Source organism: Barbatula barbatula (genome assembly GCF_947034865.1).
Source record: "Barbatula barbatula genome assembly, chromosome: 3".
NCBI classification, from domain to species: Eukaryota; Metazoa; Chordata; class Actinopteri; order Cypriniformes; family Nemacheilidae; genus Barbatula; species Barbatula barbatula.
The window spans coordinates 18,001,314-18,026,652 of record NC_136764.1 but is presented as its reverse complement, the minus strand read 5'-3'; the positions used below and the strand labels follow the sequence as shown (position 1 = coordinate 18,026,652).

The window sequence follows — 25,339 nt, the reverse complement described above, 5'->3', positions numbered from 1 at the left end:
TGTTTCCATGGCTGTATAACTCTGATAAAGTATTTTATAATTATTTATTGTTGTTCATCTCTTTGCATAAGCCCAGCTGGAAGCCTTGGCCCTTCATAATGAGTCCAGTGAAGCGCGTCTCATGCATGCTGATAAACAAACCCTACTGGCTGAGCCAAGAACGGAAATCCACGTATTTATGTGTGGTTTACATTTGAAGACATGCAAGCTAATCCATGACTGTGTTTTTTACTAGCCTCATACCATTATTCCTTGTCTGCCCTTTCCTCCCTCCCCTTTGCTCTCTCTCTCTGTCTCTCTCTCTCTCTCTCTCTACCCCTCCCACTCCCTCTGCTGCATCAATGCTGCCTGCTCCCACACTGATGATGTCATCAGCATCTCACTGCTGATCAGCATCCTTGGCTCCACCATAACAGCCATTTTGTGTTAGGCTAAAGAAACACTCTCTCTTGCTCTCTCTACACATCCCCACCTCATTTAACCCTCCCCTCGTATAGACTCGACGTAGCTTGCTCTCCCCCCTCTTGACGCACCACTGCGTACCAGGCCCTGCAAAACCAGACTCTCTCAGTCTGACGGTCTTGCCAGGGGGGGCTCCACCTGCATTTATGTGGCTGAACTAGGGAGAGGCTGGGAGCCTATAGGAAAAAATTAAAGACTTGGAGAGGAAGAAGACGGTGGATCAGAGAATCAGGCTTCATGGAATAACCTACTGCTGTCCACAATCTTAAAAGGACATTGCTATAAGGAATCAGGTTGGTGAGAATTTCATTTAGTCTGGTATGATTTATAGTTTTATAATAGTGTTTTCGTGTCTGAGAAGGAGGAGGGTGGTGCACTGTTCGACTGTTGTCTTGTCCCGCAAGCCACACCAAGGATGAAATAGAATAAGACCTGAAATACAAAACAGTAGGCAAAAAGATGCCTTTTAAAAAAGAATTGTCAAAAGAGACAATGGTTGTTTTTACAATATGGTGCTGTACTGTTATAATGTAATGATTTTAATATATTATAAAGGACAGATTTCCATTATTTTTGGACATCAGAGGACATTTAGCCAAACGTTTACTTTCTATTCATCTCAGTTACAGTATTTATAGTCACAGTGCTGAAGGATGCATCCGCCTGTTTGTGTTGGCAGGGTGAGGCCATGTCATGTAATCTAGGCCCTATTCTTCATTTACTTTCAATGGCACCCAGATTGAATGAACTGTTATGAAGGGAATTGAATAAATGAATAAATACACCATAATATATTATATTTTATGTTTTTTATAAGATGCGAGGAAATTACAGTATACGCACTTGTGTTTGACAGTGTGGACCAGACCCATTTAATATCACGGTGCCGATATGAAATGCATGTTTGCCTGTGCTCTTGAGGAAATACTCCATAGTAACAGACGCGTCACACTTTAACACGCTATCTAAACGACGCGAACATGAAAACGCTGCCACAGTCAACGAAGCTGTCTGCAATTGATGCGAGAAGTGTCGATTATAATGCGGTGTACGTTCGTGAAGCGTTTCGTTTGCCGCGTCGTTCGGTTGATGTTGATGAGAGATTGGGTCGCTGCTGCATCTACGCAGTAGTAGCCCAGCCAAAGAGTTGAAAACATATTAATGTAACGTTGTTGTACGATGGGACCTTGTCGTCCGTGGTTTGCCTAAAGATAGCTAAAATGGCTTCATTGCATTTGTTTTGCTAGGTGGGTTGAAGCTGACGCAAATGCCCGTCCATCACAGCTGATTCTGTGGATGCTGACAGTAAGGCAGCCATTTTCAGTGTAAACTAGCCTACGGACTGTGGTAAACAACATTCGTTCTGAAAACATCCGTATTGTAAATTATTATTATTTATTTCATGGCGCTTATGCAAGTCATTTTCTTGACACGGATTATACAAGTAAATAGTGGCGCAGCTGATGAATTCACGTTGACCGAATTTTTTATTTTTATTTATTTAAAGCGAGGCAATTTATTTTACTATGGGCAATATATTATTTTTATTTTCCAATACTGGAATAGGACACTAATAAACTGGAATGTGTTTTTCATTAATTTACAATGAACAGTTTGTAGATTAAATTTAACGTCAGTATAAATCGTGTTTTGCATTGATGGATGTTATCAACGTAAGAAATTAGAAACTAGCACAGAACTGATATTACTGTTCTGATTGAAGCATTCTTTGTGTTTTGTAACTTTTTTGACTATTAAATCATTTACTTACAGCTTTGACACAATTGTTTTGCTTGTCATTCTTTTAAATGGAAGTTTTATCCTCGGTTGAACAGTTTTCAATGTTTTACCTCACGGGATATCAGGGAAATACTTTACATTAACAGAAGGCGTTTTTCCCTATAACGTCAGTATGCGGTTATCCAAAGATTCCCGATTGGTCTACTACTTCCGGTAGAAATTCGAAGTGTAGAACGATGCACACTCTGACGGCTGATATTACCCACAACTCACCGCGAGTAGGCGGAGTTAGGTGACACTCCACTGCTTTAATAAATTGTATAACTTATGCGTCACCACATTAACAAATGCAAGTATACAGTAAACATTACATACGAAAAAATTTCAAACAGTCATGTGAAGTCACTTGACACACCAGCACTAGGCTACTGTTAAAATGGCCGAGTCCACATCGTCAAAATTGTGGCTACGATTAGCCTACACTGCCGCTCCTGGATATACAGTCGGTCACTAGCCACTGATTTTTAGCTGTGCTCTAAACAGCAAGTTATTGTTTGTAAATAGAGCCACAGTGGTTACCAGCCAATTTTGCACAAATGTCAGTGAAAATAATAGTGTTTCCTTTAACATTTCTAAGTTACATTTAACAGGATGAACATGCATTTTCCCTTAAGATGTTCTTGAAATAACTATTGATTGATTTATAAATTCATTTCACATCTTGGACGAAAACATCCACGTTCTTGTTCTAACTGAGGAGAGCCCCAGCATCATGTATGTAGACTAAACAATCGAACCGTCTATTCTGCTGTGGCGTGGGTTTAACAAAAGAATTACATTTCAAAAACTTTGAGAAAAAAGGCTACTTCTAAAGTAGTATTTCTGAACAAAGTAGATGTTCATCCACATTCTGCCTGGTTTTGTTACAGTCAAAATGATAACTGTTTAATATTTGCTTGCTTTGTCTGCCTCTGCTCTTGGATGAGGATTATGCTGTTTTGCGTTTCTATTAATAGAGAAGACCATATGGGCCCTAAAACTAAATCTGTTACATCTAACTTGAAGTTGACACCCCACACAGAGAGGTTATAGGCTATAGTACATTCATACGGTGCATACAGTAATCTACTGAATGTGATAAAAGTTCTGATGAGTCATGCTCATGGATCCCAGCACACTCCATTACCTAAATTAGATTATCAATGGCGTAACTTCGCCCGTACAATTGTACTATTGAACAGATTTATGGGTATTTTCCTTAAGTATCTCTTTCAGTAATTCATTTGCTGAAACACTAAGTCTTATACATAGGCATTAACCTTATCTTTTTTTCTTGACAATGGATAATTGGTTAGTAAGAGAGAAATGTATTTTCAGATTTCTTTTATGTTTCCTCCTTAGGTGGTCTCTGATTCCTGGCTGGGCTTTGTCCCATCAAATCCTGTGTAGTACAGAACACCAACACTCAGACATCATGGCAAGTGGCTCTGTGAAAGTAGCTGTGAGGGTCCGTCCCTTCAATTCCAGAGAGATTGGAAAAGAGAGCAAGTGTATCATCCAGATGTCAGGCAACACTACCAGTGAGTGCAAATTTCAATCATTTGAACGTTGTTACTTCTCAGATAGTATTTTGAATAACAGTTGCTTGTCAGTGTGCAAATATTGTCTAATAGTAATAATTGATGGCCATAATAAAATATTTATTCTCATATTCTTGCATCAGCACCCCAATGAGAGAGACAATTAGCGCATTGGCTAAGTTTACAGATTTTTCAAATGTCAAGCCTTTGTTTTCAGTAACGGTCTGCTTTCATTGATTAGTGAAGCGAGACTTGATTTGCCATACTTTTGTTCTCAAAAACAAAACGGACCTTCGGTAGATACATGCTTAGAGACAGGGTTAGTTTGGGACACGGATTCTATTGCATTTCCAGCCCACATTTCTGGAGCACTTCCAACAACCAGAAACTGTCCTGCTGTTCTCGTTGCACTGTGAGTGGGAAAACAGTGTCAGCTGATGCAGAGTGTGAGGTCACACACACACTGAATGGCTTTGTGCTGGTGAGAGGATGCAGAGCTGTTCATGACCTCATTCCTGGAGCCCAAGAGATGCATGATATACACTCATGTCCAGTAGGAGATGCCTACATATGCCATACATAGCCTTAAAATGATAAACAGGGCAGAAATGAGGTGACGTTATGATGACTATTGACATGTCTTTGTCTTTTTTGGACATTGCATGAAAAGAAATAAACAGTTCTGAAACGTCTGAAAATGACTGCAGTCCTTTCAAAAGGTCTTTGAGGCAACCGCTGTTTAGTCACAATTTTATTGTTTAATTCTGATGAAGAAATTCCAAACCCTATTTATTTGTTGATATAAAATATAAAAGTATTGACAGAAAAAGAATGATCTCCACTTGTACAAGCATGTTTTGTAATAGAGACTCCACAGGCTTCATACAATCCAGTATAAGCACAACTATGCAAACCTCAAGGAACAGAAACTGTTTGTTTTATGGATTGAAGATTCTTCTCTTTTCTTTTCTAGCAATAATAAACCCAAAACAGCCAAAGGACAACAAGAGCTTCAACTTTGACTATTCCTATTGGTCACACACAACTGTAAGTTTCCTTTCATGGCACTGGTCCCGCTCAGTACTGTTGTTATTCTAATATAGTCGTAGTCTATCATAATAAATGTTCTTGAGCCATCTTAACAGTATTTTTATGTGGTCTGTATCTCTCTTTGTCTCGAACAGCCAGAAGATATCAACTATGCATGTCAGAAGCAGGTGTATAAAGACATTGGGGAGGAAATGCTTCTGCATGCTTTTGAGGGATATAATGTGTGTATCTTTGCCTATGGACAAACTGGTGCAGGAAAGTCATACACCATGATGGGCAAGCAAGAGAAAGACCAAGAGGGGATCATCCCATTGGTAGTGCAATAGATATGTCTATAATACATAAATAATAGATGCTGTGGAAACGTTCATATTCTTAATGCTGAATCTATTTTTGACAGCTATGTGAGGATCTGTTTACCAAGATCAATGACAATAATGTCAATAGCATGTCATACTCAGTTGAGGTAAGTGCATCACATGATAAATGCGTTTAATTGACACCATTCTTACCATGGAGTCCAAATAGCAAGTCAACACTGGATTTTTATAGGTAAGCTATATGGAGATCTACTGTGAGCGTGTACGAGATCTGCTGAACCCAAAGAACAAAGGGAACCTGCGTGTGCGAGAACATCCGCTAATGGGACCGTATGTGGAGGACTTATCTAAACTAGCCGTAACTTCTTACAATGACATCCAGGACCTGATGGACTCTGGAAACAAAGCCAGGTGAGCAGAATAAAACATCTAAATAGGAAAATAGTGAAAAGAAAAGTCTCATTTCAGAACTATATGCATCTCTGTACTTCTGTGTTTTGCTCATCATACTGTATATCCTCAGGACTGTGGCAGCCACCAACATGAACGAGACAAGCAGCCGTTCGCATGCAGTTTTCAACATCATCTTCACACAGAAACGGCATGACAGCGACACAGACAACACCTCTGAAAAGGTACAACGTATGCATGGTTCGATGAATACTATTGTTCTACTTGGGAAAATGTGCATCACTAAAATACAAAGGAGGTGACTGGACTCATTTCTGATGGATGCTGGCAGCTTGACAAAGGCTGAATTTGCTAATATGTGCATTAGAGCGCATTACAGTTTTGAGACACAACATTTCCTTTTGGATGCAGGTCAGCAAAATCAGCCTCGTTGACTTGGCAGGAAGTGAGAGGGCTGATTCTACTGGAGCTAAAGGCACTAGACTGAAGGTGGGTCACTTTTTTTTGCATTGTGACATTTTATATGGTCATGAATGCATCATTAAAAATGTATCATTCCTTTTTATAGGAAGGAGCTAATATCAACAAATCCTTAACAACACTGGGCAAAGTTATATCTGGTTTAGCTGAGATGGTGAGAACTTTAAGATATTGTCTTAATCATAAATAAAACAGAAAACATTTAACAAATTATTTTGTTGTTTTGTAGGACTCTGCACCAAACAAGGTGGGGATCAGTCAAATCTTTTTAGCTAGTCTTGAATTATGACTGACTACAGCTGTGATGATTGACACTTCTTTGTACTCCATGCAGAACAAAAAGAAGAAGAAGGTTGAGAACTTTATTCCATACAGAGATTCAGTTTTGACATGGCTGCTGAGGGAAAACCTTGGTATAAAACTTTTGCATCTTGTATCACAACATTTGTCTGTCAGTTATGACAGTTTCAGGTCCAAAAACATAATAAGTTTCTCAAGATCAAATTATGTTTAATTTTTCAGGAGGTAACTCGCGTACTGCAATGGTAGCAGCTCTAAGTCCTGCCGATATAAACTATGATGAAACTCTCAGTACTCTCAGGTAAAAACCATGGTTTCACTTTTTTTTACTCGTTTGACAAATACCAATACAATTTCTACCAAAACCTAATTGAATGTGAGTTGAATACAAATGTTACATCTATTTCATTGAAGTGATAGTTCACCCAAACATGAAAATTCTGTTGTCATTTACTCACCCTCTTGTCATTTCAAACCTTTTGACTTTCTTTCTTCTGCAGAACACAAAAAATATTTAAAGAATACTGGAAACTGAACAACGCCGGCACCCATTGAATTTCATTGGTGTTGTGTCCTTACATCAGAAGTGAATGGTACCGGCATTGATCAGTTAACAAAATTCTTCTTTTGTGTTCAGCAGAAGAAAGTCATACAGATTTGAAATGACATTTTTGGGTGACCTTACCCTTTAAGTCGGTAAGTATTTCTGCTCAATACTGTACCAGCTTGGTAACCAGCTAGGCCATTATCAGCAAACCACCTCCAGTGGATGTTATGGAATGTTGTGATGCTGGTTTGGATGGTTTTAGATGTACTGTCGCTGTCCACAGGTATGCTGACCGTGCCAAGCAGATCCGATGCAACGCTGTCATCAACGAAGATCCTAACAACCGCCTGGTGCGCGAACTGAAGGAAGAAGTGGCTCGTCTGAAGGATCTACTCTATGCTCAGGGTCTTGGAGACATCATTGAGAGTGAGTGATACTTTTCAGATAGAAGAGCAGCAACTCTTCTTGTGTTTACAAATTTACACTCACATTCCAACATTCTCAGGACGATTGACGCGACCGTTCTGCTATATTACGTCTGTTAGGATCCTGAGGGTCAGGCAGAGTTCTGGAAATATGTCTAAAGCATTTGTCTTTTCTGTCTGTTTCTCTCAGCATATAGGACACCAGGTCCTGGGATAGCTGACCTTAAATGTGTGTATTTTGCCATTCTAGATTCACAGCTTACAAAAGCTAAAGCAGGAATCTCTGGAGCACCAAAGTCTATTTGCTTTTCAACTTATCAGTTTCAACTAATACATGTATTTAAACAGGGCTGTTTAAAGGTTACTTTTAAAATGTTTTTCACTACAGATTACAAAATACATCATTTAAAAAGTAATCTGTCACGTATTTCTTTAGATTACACAAAATTTTTAATCTAAAATTCTTTGGAATACTAATAAGGTACATAAAACAAAAGGATTACCAAACAGAGGACTTGGCTTTCCTCTGCTTATTTGAAACAATATCAGTTTTACAGTTTTCCCTCATTGGACATTATATTCCACATTCTCAGAATTACGAGTTATAAACCGGCAATTGTGAGAAAAAGAGAGAATTTTTTTTTTAAACAAGAAACTCACAAACAACTATCACACGTATTCAGGACAGGACTATGGTGTAGCATATTTTTTATAATTAAAAAAATTAAATGCTATAATTTTGCATATTCGACAAGGTGTGTGTGAACCTTATGAGCATAAGTGTAGTTTAGGATGCTTTTGCAGATTGTCAGAGCCAGAGAAACCAATTGCTGTTTACTTTAATGGCCTGTTACAGTTGACTTTATATTAATGTTTAAATGAAATAAATGACATTAAAATTCCAAGTAATGCCTTTGGTGATCTAAAATACTTTTTGGATGTAACTGTAATTTGATTATCACTCATTTAAAAGTAAATGTAATGAAATACACTTACTCAAATTTTGAATTTAAAATACGTAGCTAAGTTACATGTATTTCGTTACTCCCCAGCCCTGTATTTAAAACGGTACAGCTCTGATGGTCCAGAGGTGCTCCAGAGGTTTACCTCTAAGCGGAGTCAGAGGCATGTGGTCATCTCTATTTGGCTTGGCCATTCATGCTGTGCAGTCGCTGATAAAAACTGCATTGAGTGCTCAGTTCATCTCCATGCTCATTATTTCAAGCATGGTTCAGATACCGAGGCATGCAGGAAGTTTTTTCAACTCATTGTTTGGTATCCTGATACACTTGAAAGATAAAAACACTGGAAGCATTTGGCGCCCTCAGATTTATGCTGTCTGCCCTGCACCCTGCAGCTTTGTAACACTTTTAATTAGCTGTTGAGGCTTGTTTTTGACACTTTCTATTCTTCTTCCTTCCCCATCCTCTTTGTTTCCATGGTTACCCCTTTTTCCTCTTACCAAAACTTTTTCCGTTGACTCTCCAACCTGCTATTCCCAATTCTTGGCCAGACTTGTGCAAATACAAGGATAATATCAATAGCATCCAGGCTGTCAATCAAAAGGGTGATTTCTCCACAGTGACCAATGCCATGACAGGAATGAGCCCCTCTCCCTCTCTCTCCGCCCTGTCCAGCCGAGCTGGCTCCATCAGCAGCCTGCATGACCGGATCATGTTCAGCCCCGGAAGTGAGCAAGCTATTGAGAGACTTAAGGTGAGGCCGAGGATTATCGGAAGGTTTGATAAATTAATAAGGGCCATTGCTGATGGTTTTAACATTGCCCTAATTTCCAACTAGGAAACTGAGAAGATAATTGCAGAACTCAATGAAACTTGGGAAGAGAAGCTTCGCCGCACAGAGGCTATTAGGATGGAAAGGTTGGAAAACACTGTGATATCTTTCATCTTGAAATGTTTCTGCAATTATAAAACTCTCGTACTTCTTTTGCAAAGATGGTGTGGTTTGTAATGTTCTCTTGCCATTAGGGAAGCACTTTTGGCTGAAATGGGTGTGGCGATGAGAGAAGATGGAGGAACAGTTGGAGTCTTTTCTCCAAAGAAGGTTAGAAGATCTTTAAGTGCTGTTTGTCCTAAAACAAAGTCAATTTAGTCAAATGCTTAAACCAACACTTCGTGATTTTTATGTTTCAGACGCCTCACTTGGTCAATCTAAATGAAGATCCACTCATGTCTGAGTGCTTGTTGTACTACATTAAAGATGGAATCACGAAGTAAGAATGTTGTGTATTTATATAAAATTACATATATAACAAAACATATTTTATTAAGCTGACAGGAGTCTGCATGAATTAAAAATATATTGGAAAATGGATTCTCTGTATGTTAAACCATTATCATAAGAAAAAGAATACAGTGCACCTTCAGGTGGTGCATAATGTGCAGTATTAATAATAGAACATGAAATTGATAGATTTTGAATATAGATTTTGGTTGTTAGTGTTGTTTTGATTTGATCTGACATGGTTTTCTTATCTGTAGGGTCGGCCGTGAGGATGCCAGCAGTCGGCAGGACATTGTCCTGAGCGGTCACTTCATCAAAGACGAGCACTGTATCTTCACAAGTAGCACAAATGCCTCGGGAGAGGGAACCGTGGTATTTGAGCCCTGTGAGGGAGCTGAGACCTATGTTAATGGAAAGAGAGTGACAGAGCCTATTGTTCTCAGATCAGGTGTGTCTTTGCCTTCTAGACTTAAAACCAGTTGCGTCTTCGCAAATGCAATGGCTGTTGAAACAGCACTTTTTGTTCGCTTTAATAAGTTTTAAATCCAGTCTGTTGCCAATTGCAGGTAACCGTATCATCATGGGCAAGAGCCACGTGTTCCGTTTCAATGATCCAGAGCAAGCACGGCAAGAGAGGGAGAGAACCCCGTGTGCAGAAACACCTGTGGAGCCGGTGGACTGGGCCTTCGCCCAGAGAGAACTACTGGATAAACAAGGGATTGATATGAAGCAAGAGATGGTGCAGAGGTAACTGTCCTCCCTAAGATTTATTAGCCCATGTGCTACAATTTGTTAAATCAATAACAACTTTATTGAAAGTTAGGGTCTCATGCCATTGCCAAGCTGTTTAGACTCAAAGACCAGTAGACGGACATGCTGAATAATTTGGCCAGGCTGGCAGACCATCTAAACCACCTTTAAATAACTTTTAGTCAGAGTCTGTAGGTTTTAGCATCTCAGAGAATTACCAGCTTTCTAGTCTTTGCAGCTTTAATCTGATGGTTTTGTCACTTCCAGATTACAGGAGCTTGAGGAACAGTACCGCAAGGAGAGAGAAGAGGCGAGCAACCTTCTGGAACAACAGAGACTGGTAAGTCTTTTACTAACCAGACTTTTTGAGAAGCAAACTGGAAGATCTAAATAAAACCAAAACGAACCTTTTTAGGACTACGAGAGTAAGCTGGAAGCTCTTCAGAGGCAGGTTGACTCCAGATATTTCCCAGAAACCACAGAGGAAGAAGAGGAACCAGAAGAGGAAGGTGGGCCAAAACATATAGTTATACCCTGATCCTTATACAGTAGCATTATTTTCATATTATTTAATGTTTGTGATGTTAACAAACATATGAAATAGTAGAGACATTTTTTTTTATCAGAAGTTTTAGACGTTTCTGAAATATTTTACAAATGGGTTCATATTTGTGGTACTGCAGTGCCGTGGACAAACCAAGAGACAGAACTGGCCCTCTGGGCTTTCCGTAAATGGCGATTCTACCAGTTCACCTCGCTCAGAGACATGCTCTGGGGAAATGCAATTTTCCTCAAAGAGGCTAATGCCATTAGCGTAGAGCTGAAGAAAAAGGTACATCATATCATTAAAGTCCTGCTTTATGGATATGTTAACCTCAGTTTAAACAATAAACAAACAATTCATATCATGTGTTTTCTTCTGCAGGTTCAATTTCAGTTTGTGTTGTTAACGGACACGCTGTACTCCCCGCTGCCCCCTGACCTCCTGTCTCCCAGCATAGCCAAAGACAGGGAGAAAAGACTGTTCCCTCGCACCATCGTAGCCGTAGAGGTTCAGGACCAGAAAAATGGTGCCACACACAACTGGACCCTAGAGAAACTCAGGTACAATCAGATACCTAAATGTGTACATAATATGACCAGAATGCTCAGAGAGATGTACATTTTGCATTTATAATCACAAACACATACACATTTTGGAAATATTTACAAGTGTTTTTTATATTTACTAATAATTTAAATTATATATAAATGTTTATAAATGTTTTTATATCTCTTAAATATAGGATGGTATGTTTATGTTCTTATAAACTATTAATACATATAAACTTTATAGATAAACTATATATAAAAGTTATAGAACTTTTGATATTTGTTGTGCTTTGTATACTTGGAATTCTCCATAAATCTTGCTGATAATCTTCTTTTGGTAATGCATTAATGTCATATCTGCAGACAAAGACTGGATTTGATGAGGGAAATGTATGACCGAGCAGCGGAGGTGCCCAGTACCGCAGTTGAGGAATGTGACCACATAATGTCTGGCGGTGACCCCTTCTATGATCGCTTCCCATGGTTCCGCCTGGTTGGCCGGTGAGTGATCAATACATCAAGCTTGTGTGGTGTGCATTGAAAAGCTGGGTGAGCGGGTGCTGGTTTTCCCAATGTACATACTGTAATGTACATGTAGCTGGTAACTGCTTATGATTTGCATAGTGCTTATAATGAGGGTTAAGTGATGGTGAGCGATGTGCAGCCATCCTAGTGAACATTTCACTGAGCAGTTTTGCATTGAGTTTTCATTATTCCCCCTATGCACCCTCAGACACTCCAAACACTAAAGCTCAGCCTGCTGGACAGTTGTCTCACCATGTTTATTAGCTAAACACAAATCGGGAAGCTCATGGCTGGTTTAATGCTGAGATACAACAATGCCTTGCGTGTGTGAGTGAGCGTGTGCACGCGTTCGGGACCCTTGTGTGTGTGGTGTTTTACTAACCCAGTTCCCGTGTCTCCGGCTGCACCAGCACTCCCATTCTCAACACGTGCATGAGAGAGCGCATGAGCGACCCCACCCTCTCCCCCACCCTCTCTGATCCCGACTCTGACATAACCGAGCTCGCCGATGAGCGGCATTATGGAAAAGTCGAGGTGGAGGAGTTGGAGGACCTGGACGATGAGCTCTTTTTGGAGGACCTGGGCTCAGAGCTTGGGAGAGAGGAGGAGGAGGAAGGTGTGAGGGAACACTGCCCAGGTGCCAGCCATGGCCAGGACCCCTTTTACGACCGCTGGCCTCTGTTCAGTTTAGTAGGCAGGTTGGTGAGGTTTCAGCAGCATGCTGTTAGAGGAAACTAGCTCTTTCACACTGAGACGCAGACAGGGCTGATCACTATGAGTCTTGTATGAGGGTGCTAAACATTTGTATTTATTTTGTATTTATTTAAAATTGCTACCCACCTCCTACAATCTAAAAAGTATTGGGTTGTTTCCGCCCTCGGTCGGGGGAAAATATGGTCGCTGACAGGAACCTTATATTTCCAAAGTGGCTACTTTTCATGAAGCGCAAAACATTATGTCTTTAAAATGCAGTTGTCAAGCTGATGCAAGTTGACAAGCTCTTTTTAACACTTTGGTTATTGGTTAAGTACATACAAAACCCATAGAGAAACAAGAAAGGTTGATCATTAATTATGGTTTATTTAAAAATGTCTATATTTCACCCTAACGTGAGATAATTGAAGATCTTACAATATCTCACTTTGTTACTTCATCTCATCATGCATACAATGTCATTCATGATTGAAATTTCTTGAAAAATTGTCTAACAGTTTGTGTCATGTATAATACCCTTTTTAGGCTCATCTTCAATAAAAAATACTGTACTATTATATTTTAATTGAGTATATAATTTTGTATACTTTTGTATTATATATTACAAATATGCTTTGGTTTCATGAGGGCATATAAGCAGGCCCGCATGGAAGTTTATTATTAACATTTATTTACATAAAATACAACCAAAGTCTGTGAGATGTTTAGTAATTGAATGAGAGGACGTCAACAAAAAACATAGTCCCATGGTGGATTTTTCATTGTTTTTTAACATTTGAGAAACTTTGTTGACTTCATGCAGGGCACAATGCAAGAACACCGACCAATAAACAAAAATGGCCAGCACGGGTGGCTCTAAAGATTTACGCATGTTGCAGAGCATAATATTCCAGTAATATACAGTACCAGATCAAATCAATATGACTATATTCTAAATGTCACACTAGTTTTTCCTGAACTCAAGAAGAAGCAGCGTTCCAGCATTACTGTACTTTGGAGAGTCAGCTGTATAATCTGAATGCTACAGAGCTCAAGATGAAAGAGCTGGTTTCGACTACAGCAGTCTCAATCGGGCATGCCAGAGCTAAAAAGTTTATTTCGGTTTAGGATTGGCTCTCATACTTTCACTTTCTTACGCACATGCAACATTCAGTACAAGATTTGTGACGTGTGTTGATTTCTCTTTTAAGTTGATGGGCTAAAATCCATGTATGTTAATGTCATTTCAATATTTTGCTTTCCAGTTTGCATCTGGCCAAATTCGGAGTTTATTTTCCTCACTAAATATTTTGTTTATCTGAGCATGCTGTATTTGCGCCTCACCAATCTTGTCGTAAGCTCCTCCCCTCTGGCCACACCTCCTGCCACTCTTGACCCTGCCTGTCGTGCTTAGTCCTCTCTGAGCACTGGGCCGGTGACAGAAAACACATTGGGGTCGAGAGGGCACATTTGAAGTGAATGAATGTATAGACCAGTATATAGACCAGTCTGTCACCAACATTTGGTGTATTGTTGTGTTTATTCTTGAAATCCTTGAATCAGTCACCGAAACATCAATAAAATCTGCCCACCTAGTTAGTCTAAACTGTGCTGTCAGTCCAAGTTACAACTGTAAATTGTAAAATAGGTTATTGTGTAGTTATGCTCTATATGCATGCATCTTGAAACCATTCACCAACCTCCACAAAGAGAACAAGGCCCATTCTGTATTATATTTGAGAATGAAGGCTTTAATAGCACATTCACAGATTGACAGCAGACACGCAGGGCACATGTTTGGCTTTCGCTGGAGCAGCTTCTTGTTTGGTTGCTTTTTGGTGTCTGATGTCGTGTTGTATAGTGGCAGTGTGGCTGAGCTGATCTTCACCACTGGCATTTTTTTCTCATTTCAGCTCCTTTCCCCATTAATGTTAACCTTATTTTTTCTTGTTTCTGAATGTCTGTTACCCCATCAACCGACTCAAATCCTCTTTTGTTCCCACCATCTTTATTTCCAATAGGGCTTTTGTGTATCTGAGTAACCTGCTGTATCCTGTGCCCCTGGTGCACCGTGTGGCCATTGTGAGCGAGAAGGGCGAGGTCAAGGGCTTCCTTCGAGTGGCAGTTCAAGCTATCTCTGGTAAGATGATTTTCATGCTACAGCTCCGATGTATTACAAATTTCTGATTCTAAAATTTAGATTGAGTAATTATATTTTTTTCATATAAATGCATTTGTTTGTGGTAAATGTGAAACAAGACCAAAGAGCAATTTTTCTTCATACATTCTTTGATAAGTTCTCCCTGATGTTTCATGAATTTAGGGTTTCGGTCTCTACAGTTTACACATCTCTACAATTTAACTTTCCCAGCTAAAATATGTAAATATTAAAATGTGCAAATTACTTCATAAACATTATGCACTATGGACTGTACCATAGAAGTGTAGTTCTTACAGTCAAGGTATAGTTGACCCCAAAATAAAAATTAGTCATAATTTACAGTATTCACTCTGATGTCATTTAAAACCTGCATGACTCTTTCTTCTGTGAAACACAAAAAGAAGATATTTTGAGAAATGTTTCAGTGGTTTAGTGTCCATACAATGTAAGTTAATGGAGTGAGGGTGAGTAGATGATAAAATAATTGTCATTTTGCGTGAACTATCCCTTTAGGGAAACACCCAACTGTTTTTTACTAATGGGAAGTGTAAGTGATTTCCCGGATAAGGTCAAATGATGTCAAACACCTGACAAAAAGCAAGTCAATGACACCAATTTGTACATTGTACTTGTCATTTCAATGTTACATGTTTTGCACAGAATGACCTAAGTCACCGTCAGACTGAAGCATAATCATCTCCTCAGGCTTAAACTTTGCTCCCGGTAGCCCCTTTTCTCTTTCCACTATGTAAGCTAAACTAAAAACGTGAGTGTTCCATACTTTTTACAGTTAAATAAGTTCATCATCCTGATACATGAAGTGCAGTTTATTTTGCTGGAAATTTGCATGCGGACACACTACTTACAGTAACACTACAGTATACACTATGTATACTATAAATGTCATAGAAAAGGGCTTTAGCAAAGATAATAGATATTAACAAGATCCACCACTGCCATAACAATGAATGGGGAGGAAGGCAGCACTCAATATGGCCGCTTGAATAAAGGACATTTTAGCACATTTAACGCTTGGCTACAGTTCATGTCAGGTTGAATTTAATTTATCGGAAATGTGCTATGTAATTCTGATTTTGGTCAGTGATATTAGAAATATCTGCCTGTTGTCTTGCAATGACGTAAATAGCTGCACGGAGGGGTTGCATATATGGCCGCCGATTCGTATTACTTCCATAAACAGACTTTGGCTTTAGTATGCGATTTGGGCAACACATATGATGATTGGAACCCTAGCACAGATCATAAGGGTCTTCCATCATCCTGTTCAATTTTGTTCCTGTAGCTCAAACGATAGAGAAAAGGGTTGTGGGCTGAGAACACACATACTGATAAAATATACTTGAATGTGCCGTAAGTCACTTTGGATTAAGTTGTCTGCCAAATGCATTAAAGTAATGTACTAAATATGTGTCTACCTACAAAATAAATAGGTACATATGAAATATTGATTTGATTTTAAAACTTCATTATGTTAAAAGAGAGAGAGAGAGAGACCATCAAGTTATGGTTTGTGCAGGGAATTTTATCAATGGACAAATCAGAATTGTCAGAATTGAGGTCTATCATGAGTGTTTTTCTGCACAGCTGATGAAGAAGCTCCTGATTATGGTTCAGGTGTGCGACAATCAGGAACTGCCAAGATCTCATTTGAGGATCAACAGTTTGAGAAGGTTGGTTCTGTTATTTGTTTATAGGCCATTCTCACTGCTTGGATTCAACCAGAAACGCTTTAATAGGCTTATTAGGCTACTTAAGACCTTCTGTTTCACATTCTGTTCAGTTCCAGACAGAGTCATGCAGTGGTGGGCTGACTCACACAAGCACATCTCAAGAGGAGCTGCGCATTGTAGAAGGAGAAGGACCAAACTCAGACATGGGACTCAGTGCTGATGAGGTCAACAACAACAACTGTCCAGGTATTCTTGAAAACTAGAAAAACGGATGGCCTTATATCGATTTTCTGATAAAATGTTGCGCATGTCCACAACATGATATTTAACATAATATGTTATGTGTTACCGTACAATGATAAATTTGTCTTTTTAAAGTAATATTAGTGATGCAAATATCTTGCTTAAGAAAGGTCTATTTACAGTATATTCTGCTGTGTTGCTCTCTCCAGCCTCTCCTGATGTTCCTGACAGTCCCCTGAAGGGCAGTCTTGAGTGTCCTCTCGATGTGACTCAGGAAACATCTCTACAGCACTTAAAGATTGGCAGCAACTTCACCTTCAGAGTCACAGTTCTCCAGGCCTCCAGCATCTCAGCTGAGTATGCAGACATCTTCTGCCAGTTCAAGTGAGTAGATGTTTCCTCTACATGCTGCATTCATCTATAGATTTATCTCTTAGGTAACAGTAAATGTTACATTTAAAACCATATGTTTTGTCATCCAGCTTTATTCACAGGCACGACGAGGCGTTTTCAACTGAACCCTTGAAGAACACAGGCAGAGGACCTCCTCTGGGATTCTACCATGTTCAAAATGTATGTTAACATAGCTAACCGTGTTCAACATGTTAAGAGTAAATTGTAAATGATTTATATGTACTGTATGTGTTTGCTACTATTGTAGATAACCGTGGAGGTCACCAAGTCCTTTGTGGAATACATCAAAAGTCAGCCAATTGTTTTTGAGGTATTCGGGCACTACCAAAAACAGCCCTTCCCTCCTCTGTGTAAGGACTTAATCAGGTAAAGAACGACTTGGCACATTTGAATGCTATTTAAATACTACAAGTCAACCTTTAAATCTTTATTTTACCTCCTTGTAGCTCATTACGTCCAACAAGAAGGCATTTTCCCAGAGTTATGCCATTGTCGAAGCCAGGTAAGACCTTTTGCATTGTTCGTTGTTTTTTTTTGGTTCTGGTTTGTGTGTCTGAGCTCTGTCTGTGTCTCACCCCCAGTGCCCGCTACTAAACTGAGCACCCTGACACGCTCCACCGCCGGCCCCTGTCACTCCAAATACGAACTTATGACCTTTTTTGAGATCTGCGAGCTGGAAGCCAATGGAGAGTGAGTTTCACATAAAAGTTCATGACTTGTGTACAGTATATCAATTCTTGGTAAGTTACTCATTGAAGTCTGGCTACTTATATGTACAGTAATGTAACCCTTGTACCTGTTTGCGTACCTTCTCAGCTACATCCCAGCTGTTGTTGATCACAGGGGTGGAATGCCCTGTCATGGTACATTCCTGTTGCACCAGGTAACCCAGAATTTACTGCGCCAGTGAAACTCAATTATAGTTTTACAAACTAAAATGATGCATTTTGTTGGATACATATTTGTTCTAACAGGGGATCCAAAGGAGAATTACGGTCACTATAGCCCATGAAACTGGAAATGACATTGAGTGGAAGGAGGTTAAAGAGCTGGTCATAGGTTGGTAAATGTTTCTGAGTTTGCTTACCTCCAGCATTTTTTTCTTTTAAAGCTTACTTAACTAGAGGACAAGTGAATGTTCAGGCAGAGTTATCAGTTTAGATGACTCAGCATCTCTTCTCTCCTGTTTAAGGACGCATCCGTAACACACCCGAGGCGGACGAGACGATCATAGATCCCAACATCCTGTCTCTCAACATCCTGTCATCAAGCTACATACGGCCATCTTATGATGACAGGTGCTTCAGACGTTTATATAAATATACCTCCTCCAGCCCTTCAAAATAACTAAATTATAATGATTCTAATTTTCCCTCCTTTTAATTAACAATTGTTTGTGAAAATGTAATGCATTCTTCCAGGCTAAAGTCTCATAATCTATTTACGAGATACTGTACCAAGCATCAAATGTGATTTATTTCACTATGCCCATACTCTGCATATTTTTAAAGTTATCAAAGATATTTTGACAGAATGTTCTTTACGTTATGTAGGAGGGTTTTATGTAGCAAACAGTAAATCACAAAATAATGAGCTTGGCTTTCACAGCCAGTTCCACATTTGTTCTAACAAGACCAATAGCTCAGTTGTCTTACAAATTCTAATTCACTAACATGTTGGATCTCTTGTTTCCTGTCAGTGTGTCATTGGGAATTGACCATAGGTATGTTTTTGGAGCTCAGTATACATCGCTTTCTTTGTACTATCGAGTACAAAGTCTAAACATCAACATCGATCTGTTTACTTCTCAGGACATTTTACCGGTTTGAAGCAGCGTGGGACAGCTCCATGCACAACTCTCTTCTGCTGAACCGCGTCACCCCCTACGGAGAGAAAATTTACATCACCTTATCTGCTTACCTTGAGGTGATCATTTTGATTATTTGTCTCATCCAAAGCAATATCAACACAAATGTGTTTCACAACACAGAGTGCCAAGTTAAGTTTTTAGTACACTGTAATTTCCTACTAATGGGTTTTGCTGTAATCTTTAGATGGAAAACTGCACCCAGCCCACTGTTATAACCAAGGACTTCTGCATGGTCTTCTACTCCAGAGATGCAAAGCTTCCTGCATCACGCTCCATTCGCAACCTCTTCAGCACGGGTGCTTTCAGGCCCTCTGAGAGGTGAGCAGAGTGCACAGGCCTGAGGTTAAAGTCAGCTTTAGTATGCAACATTCAATATCTGAATGAAAATGGATGTGTAATTTTCATGCATTTGCACAGAATTCAGTTTTTTGGGATGTAAGCGTGTATTGCAAGGTCTAATGACTTGTTTACTTTTTGGTCTAGTAACCGTGTGACCGGAGTGTATGAACTAAGCCTTTGCCATTTGGCAGACATTGGAAGTCCTGGTAAGAATGCAAATTCAAATGTGTTACTTTATTTGGAAAAACACATAATCTGACATGTTCAAACCCTGCTGTTTGACTCAGGTATGCAAAGGAGACGCAGACGGGTGCTGGACACCTCGGTGGCGTATGTGCGTGGAGAGGAGAACCTTGCGGGCTGGAGGCCCCGCAGTGACAGCCTCATCTTGGACCACCAATGGGAGCTGGAGAAACTCAGCCTACTGCAGGAGGTAAGGACCTGAGTGAATGTGCTCCATCAGAATGTGTCAGAGCCTTTTATGCTGTCCATTAAGTGACTTTTTATAGTTTTCTGGAAAGTAAATACGTGTGATGTGTCCACAGGTGGAGAAGACCAGGCATTATCTTCTGCTGAGAGAGAAGCTAGAAGCATCTCTGTTTCTGGGACACGATTCATTTTGTGGTAAAGACTTGATGGAGTCACCTAAGGCCTCCAGCCCTTTGATGATGATGAACCCAGTAGTCAGTCTGGGTCTGGACAGTCCCAATGAGAGACAGAGGGAACTGGCTGCCAAGGTAAATACCATCTGCTACTACTGTACATATCCACACAGTGAGGCAATAATTGTATATACTGTACATTATTTACAAATCCAGTGTGACTATAGGACAAAAAGAATTTGGAAGCAATTTCTCGCACCCAAAACTAAAAAAGCGTGCAGAAGCCTAACATCCACCATCTGCATATAACAACGTATTGCATTTTAATTCAGAAAAATCACCAAGTTGCATTGGTTTGTTTTAAAAACTTGTTCTTGGGCTGAAATTTGGACACTACGACTTTCCAATTGAATGTCACCCACCTTCTTCTCTCTACAGTGTGTACGACTGCTCATGCACACGTTCAACAGGCAGTATAGCCAGGTGAGCAGCAGTCTCAGTGAGAGCAAGGTGAGCTTTTAATGTCCAAGTGTCCATCCAGACCCTCAAAAACATCTCATTCTTATTTTCTCTACCTTTTACACTTGCTCGCCTGCTGTAAATTGTACTCTCTCACACTCAGCAGTATCTTATTTATTTCTACTACATTTTAAATACTTGTGTTGACTTCTATCATTTATTCATTAGACTAGAGCAGCATGATTAGTAATAGATGCTTTAAGGGTAAGCACACCATTTTTTAGATTATAATGACTAAGGATTGAACGTTCTTAACTTGAATATCTGGTCCTCTTTCCTCCCTGTGTGTGTGTGTGTGTTAGCTGTCAGAAATGTCAGCATCACTTTTAAGAGAGAGTTCTTCAGCTCTGAGCACTCTGACTCCCTCCTCCACCTGCCCTTCACTGGTGGATGGTCACTTTGGCAGTCAAGACTTCAGGTCAGTATATCTAAAAAAAACACACCATTCACTGCCAAGGCACTCACATAATGATGCTTTGTTAACAAAGTTTGGGAGGAGCATGTGCAGATAACTAACCCGGCTAGCTTTTCATGACCAATCTCACAATCTGATAACTAACTCGGCTGGCATTCTATAACCAATCTCACCAATCATCTTTTAGCCCGGGAGAAACCCCCTACAAATAGAGAGGACGCCTTACCCACATTCTCTCTACATTTCATTACTTCCTGATATCTAACCCAAATTTGTATTTTGTTGTCATTTCTCAGAGGTGCTGAGGCTAACTCTGGAGCCTCAAGCCCTGACCTCGATCCTTTCAGCCCTGTAGAGAGGAAACCCAGGAGCTGCACGTTTATCCCAAACATCCAAGAGATCCGCGTCAGGTACAGGAGACTTTCAAACATTGTGCTTGTTTAGTATTTATTCATTAAAAAGCACAGTGATTTTTCCATTTCCTACAAAACAGCGTATTTGGACATCCAAGGTTTTGGAAAGACAATGCCGATATTTAATAATATTAATTTCAGTATAATATGTTAACAAAATTATAGTTAAAATAAACTGATAGTTTATTAATATTTCTAAATTATAACTTAATCTCATATATAGTTTGAGATGCTGGTATGGCGTTAAGAATGAACAAATAAACAAACAAACAATTTAATCTAACATAAGTTTTCTCTTCGTCTGCAGCCCCATCGTGTCAAAGAAAGGCTATCTACATTTTCTGGAGACACATACCAACGGCTGGGTGAAGCGTTACATTGTAGTGCGACGGCCATACGTGTACCTGTACCGCAGTGAGAGAGACAACGTGGAGAGAGCCGTTATTAACCTGTCTTCTGCCCAGGTGGATTACAATGAAGATCAGCAGACCTTGTTTAGGGTAACAGCCATTTCTTGCTGCTTTAAATGACATTACACAAATTATTACGGAGTTGAATAATAGCAAATGAAACAGCATCCCTGTGTCAAATCTATTCATGCGCTGTTTGGTTTTTTGTAGGCTCCTTACACATTTGCTGTGTGCACCGAGCACCGTAACATTCTCCTCCAAGCCAGCAATGACAAAGAGATGCATGACTGGCTGTATGCGTTCAACCCACTGCTGGCAGGAACCATCAGGTACACAAAAACACTGCCTAAAGTACTTCAATTCCTTCAGCAAATGGTTACATGACACACATTTAGTTATTCATTTAATGAAACCATTACTATTGATGCATGGAAATGGTTTTCTTATATTATTTTCCCCAAGGACGTGATTGTTAAATTGTTGACGGTGTGTCTGTTGCTCCGCTTTTCCCTTATTGAATGTTTTGAAAAAAAAACAATGAAATTCCCTGAAATCTATGAAATGCTTAGTGCCAGGGGTTCTCTGCTGTGTTTTTTTGTTGGTGCCATTTGATCAGTTCTAACGTCACTCTCATTTGTCTCTCCTCACAGGTCTAAGCTTGCCAGAAGAAGATCACAGATGAGGATGTGAACTTTTCTCCAGCTTAAAACATATACAGTTAGCTAACAGGCCCTTGTGATGTAATTAGGTCATGTGATCATGAGTGTCCTATACCCACCTTATCTCAGCTGCCTGCCTACCCTAGCACTCCCCCTTGGGTCTTTCCATGCCACCTATAAACTGTGGGACTGGCTTCACAAAGTGTGTTTATGTGTGTATGTCAGGCTCTGTTTAGTCAGTTACAACCGTAAATAGACTTAATTGAAATATATTGAAATATTCAACACTCTCCCAACATTGCTCAAAACTAGAATGGCAAAACAGCGTTTAGACATGACCCCACGCCTAAGTGTTATAGCATTCATTTGTAAATGCAACACAATGCTCTTTTTGTGCTCTTCTGTGCTTTTGCAGAGTAGATGTCAAGCGCTTTTACCTGGGCTTTAGTAGATGCTTCTTGTTTTATAGTTTTGGCCACAGTCTTTTTGAAGGGATGCAGAGCTTATTTCGAGGTAACTTTTTAGCGTTTTAGATGATAGCCGATAATACATTTGCAGGGAAATGCAACTGAACTCGGTGATTGTCTGTTACATCAACCCGAAATCAACATTGGAAAACTACTAACTTTCTACCATACTGACGTTTATTCTTGTCTCTTTATTTTCATCTGTAATGTCTTTTAAACATTACATTATGTTTACTTATTTATTAAGCGTTGTATGTTTTATAAACATTATTAATTTATCGAGAGGTCGCTTTAGCATGTTACTTTAAATTTTTCACCTTGCACTTTTGATACCAAGCTTTGGTTGTTTTGCAGATTTGTTTAGTTAATTTGCACAAGAGCTCCGCTGCTAAAGAGAATCTCCACTGCTTTAATGTTTCTTTTCTTTTACTCATACACAGAAATCATTACAAAGTCAGAGCACTTTTAACCTTAAAATGAGGTAGATTAGATTTTATCACAATTTTTTGCAAACTGTTGTGCAGGAGGCCCATGTTCATGAGAATACTGTATATTTATTGCCTTGTTCCTCTTTTGTAGCTGCTTTGGTATGTTCAGGTCTGGCCTTAATGTTAGAATATCTGCATTGAAGCCAGGATCTCTTTCTTGGTTTGTGATGGCAAAGAGATGTCTTAAAAGAAGAGATCCAGTGTTACAATATGTAACCAGAAGTTTATACATTTCTGTGTTTAATCATCGCCAGCTCAGCAAAATGGTCGCTAATTTGTTTTAGTTTTTTTAGATGCCTTTATTATAGCATACCCATTCATGTTGAAATAATCCCTTGTTTTATCCACATTTTGCCTTGTGACTATAGAGAGACAGTATACCTAGAAAAACATTTCCCATCAGGCCACTCAAATTATAGTCAGAAGTAATGCACTAGAGACCAAAAACACAATGACGTATGTTTATCAATTCAGAAATCTGCTGGTTAATCTGAGCTCATGCTAGTGGTCAGTTAACCATTCAGTATGTTGCTCATGCCATATGTTGCACTTTTTAAGATCCTGTTGTGGGAAAAGTGATGTTTTGTGCCATGGGCCAGCCAACCCAAAGAGCACAAATGTGACAGCAATATTGAGTAATCATGTCTTTGCATTTCTGGTCTTTACCGTGCAAGCAGCAGTATAAATATACAATGATAATACATGCAATGAAATAGATGTAAATCTAAGTGTCTTCACATTATATTATGTGTTTTACCTTTTCTGTGTTTTTCTTATTTTTCTCCTGTAAGGCTGCTTTGAAACAATGCACATTGTGAAAAGCGCAATATAAATCAATTGAATTGAATATTACCAGGTAGCCTATACCTCTCAGTGCCCCAATTCAGATCTGTATTCATTTTGTCTTTAATAATGCTATGAATATGATAGCATGCTGTACATATTTATTCAGCTTTTAGATTAAATGTATCAAATGTATACCTCCATACAGTACAAGAGTAGCAATGACAAAAAAATAGTTTTTACTATAATTTTAGCGAAATAAAGGATTACAGTCAACTATAAGCATGTCGTGTTTGCAAACATTCGCATTTGACACTGTTAACAATGCAATGCAACCAGACATATTGCAGACCAATGAGATTTACAGGGTTTGCAGTTCAAATGTTTGTCTCACTCTATGGATATTTTGTGTTTCTTTCCAAGCATCCCTTTGAATAGACACTTGTCATCCATCCAAATATTCCAAATTTACAGAGGATCTCAATATAAACTAAGTGTATCTACTGTAATTGCTTCTATGTTTCTGTTGATTTGCTCTGTATATAAACCTGTGGTCTAGCACACAGCTGTAACCACTTTATACCATAATGAATGGGCTGTAGTGTACTCAGTGCTCAAGTTCTTTGAGTGTTGGACCTGTGTCTTCTAATGTCTGTGGACACTTAACACTTTGTCGGCTGTGAAATAAATGTGAAATATGCGCAACCTTGCCCAAGCCTGGACTTCATTTTTTACATAATATGAATATCAGTATGATAGAATGATAGTCTTCACTATTGAGTTAAGGACAATTGTTTTAAAAGTGATAGTTCACACAAAAATTTTAATTCTGTCATGATTTACTCGCCCTCTTGCCATTTCAAACCTGTATGACTTGCTTTCTTCCGCAAAACACAACAGAAGATATTTTGAAGAATGTTGTAAACCCATTCACTTGCACTGGCTTTGTGTCCATATAAGTTAATGGGGATGTCCGTTTCAAAATATCTTCCTTTGTGTTCTTTGGAAGAAAGAAAGTCATACAGGTTTGAAATGACAAGAGGATGAGTAAATGGTAACTGAATTTTCATTTTTGGGTGACCCTACGTTTTTACTGTTCAGTAATAGTTTGTTATTGTATATGGGGTTGAGGGAAATTTAAGAGACAGAAGCAGATGTATATATTCACAAGGGATCTCATTACATTTCTGGCTCAGTGCCTATCCACTCCCTCATCCCTCTCCCATGGACATCTGTTAGCAAGCTC

The 25,339-nt window shown here is 39.2% G+C and overlaps 1 protein-coding gene across 1 annotated transcript; it reads left to right on the top strand.

The window, feature by feature from the left end:
• Nucleotides 1-358: 358 nt before the first annotated feature.
• kif1ab (kinesin family member 1Ab) lies at nt 359-24,803 on the top strand. Its single transcript, XM_079452760.1, has 47 exons — nt 359-755; nt 3,604-3,782; nt 4,756-4,829; nt 4,967-5,146; nt 5,233-5,298; nt 5,385-5,563; nt 5,676-5,787; nt 5,975-6,052; nt 6,132-6,197; nt 6,273-6,290; nt 6,378-6,456; nt 6,566-6,644; nt 7,174-7,316; nt 8,898-9,031; nt 9,116-9,195; nt 9,304-9,379; nt 9,469-9,548; nt 9,817-10,007; nt 10,126-10,306; nt 10,577-10,649; nt 10,725-10,818; nt 10,993-11,141; nt 11,235-11,413; nt 11,765-11,902; nt 14,641-14,759; nt 16,386-16,471; nt 16,582-16,717; nt 16,924-17,098; nt 17,197-17,287; nt 17,376-17,494; nt 17,575-17,630; nt 17,710-17,818; nt 17,945-18,011; nt 18,103-18,187; nt 18,321-18,426; nt 18,828-18,851; nt 18,940-19,054; nt 19,183-19,316; nt 19,482-19,543; nt 19,625-19,770; nt 19,883-20,074; nt 20,378-20,449; nt 20,761-20,876; nt 21,170-21,283; nt 21,594-21,786; nt 21,907-22,025; nt 22,347-24,803. The coding sequence occupies exons 2-47, from the start codon at nt 3,677-3,679 to the stop codon at nt 22,384-22,386; spliced, it is 5,031 nt and encodes a 1,676-aa protein (XP_079308886.1). The 5' UTR covers nt 359-755; nt 3,604-3,676; the 3' UTR covers nt 22,387-24,803.
• The last annotated feature ends 536 nt before the right edge of the window (nt 24,804-25,339 follow it).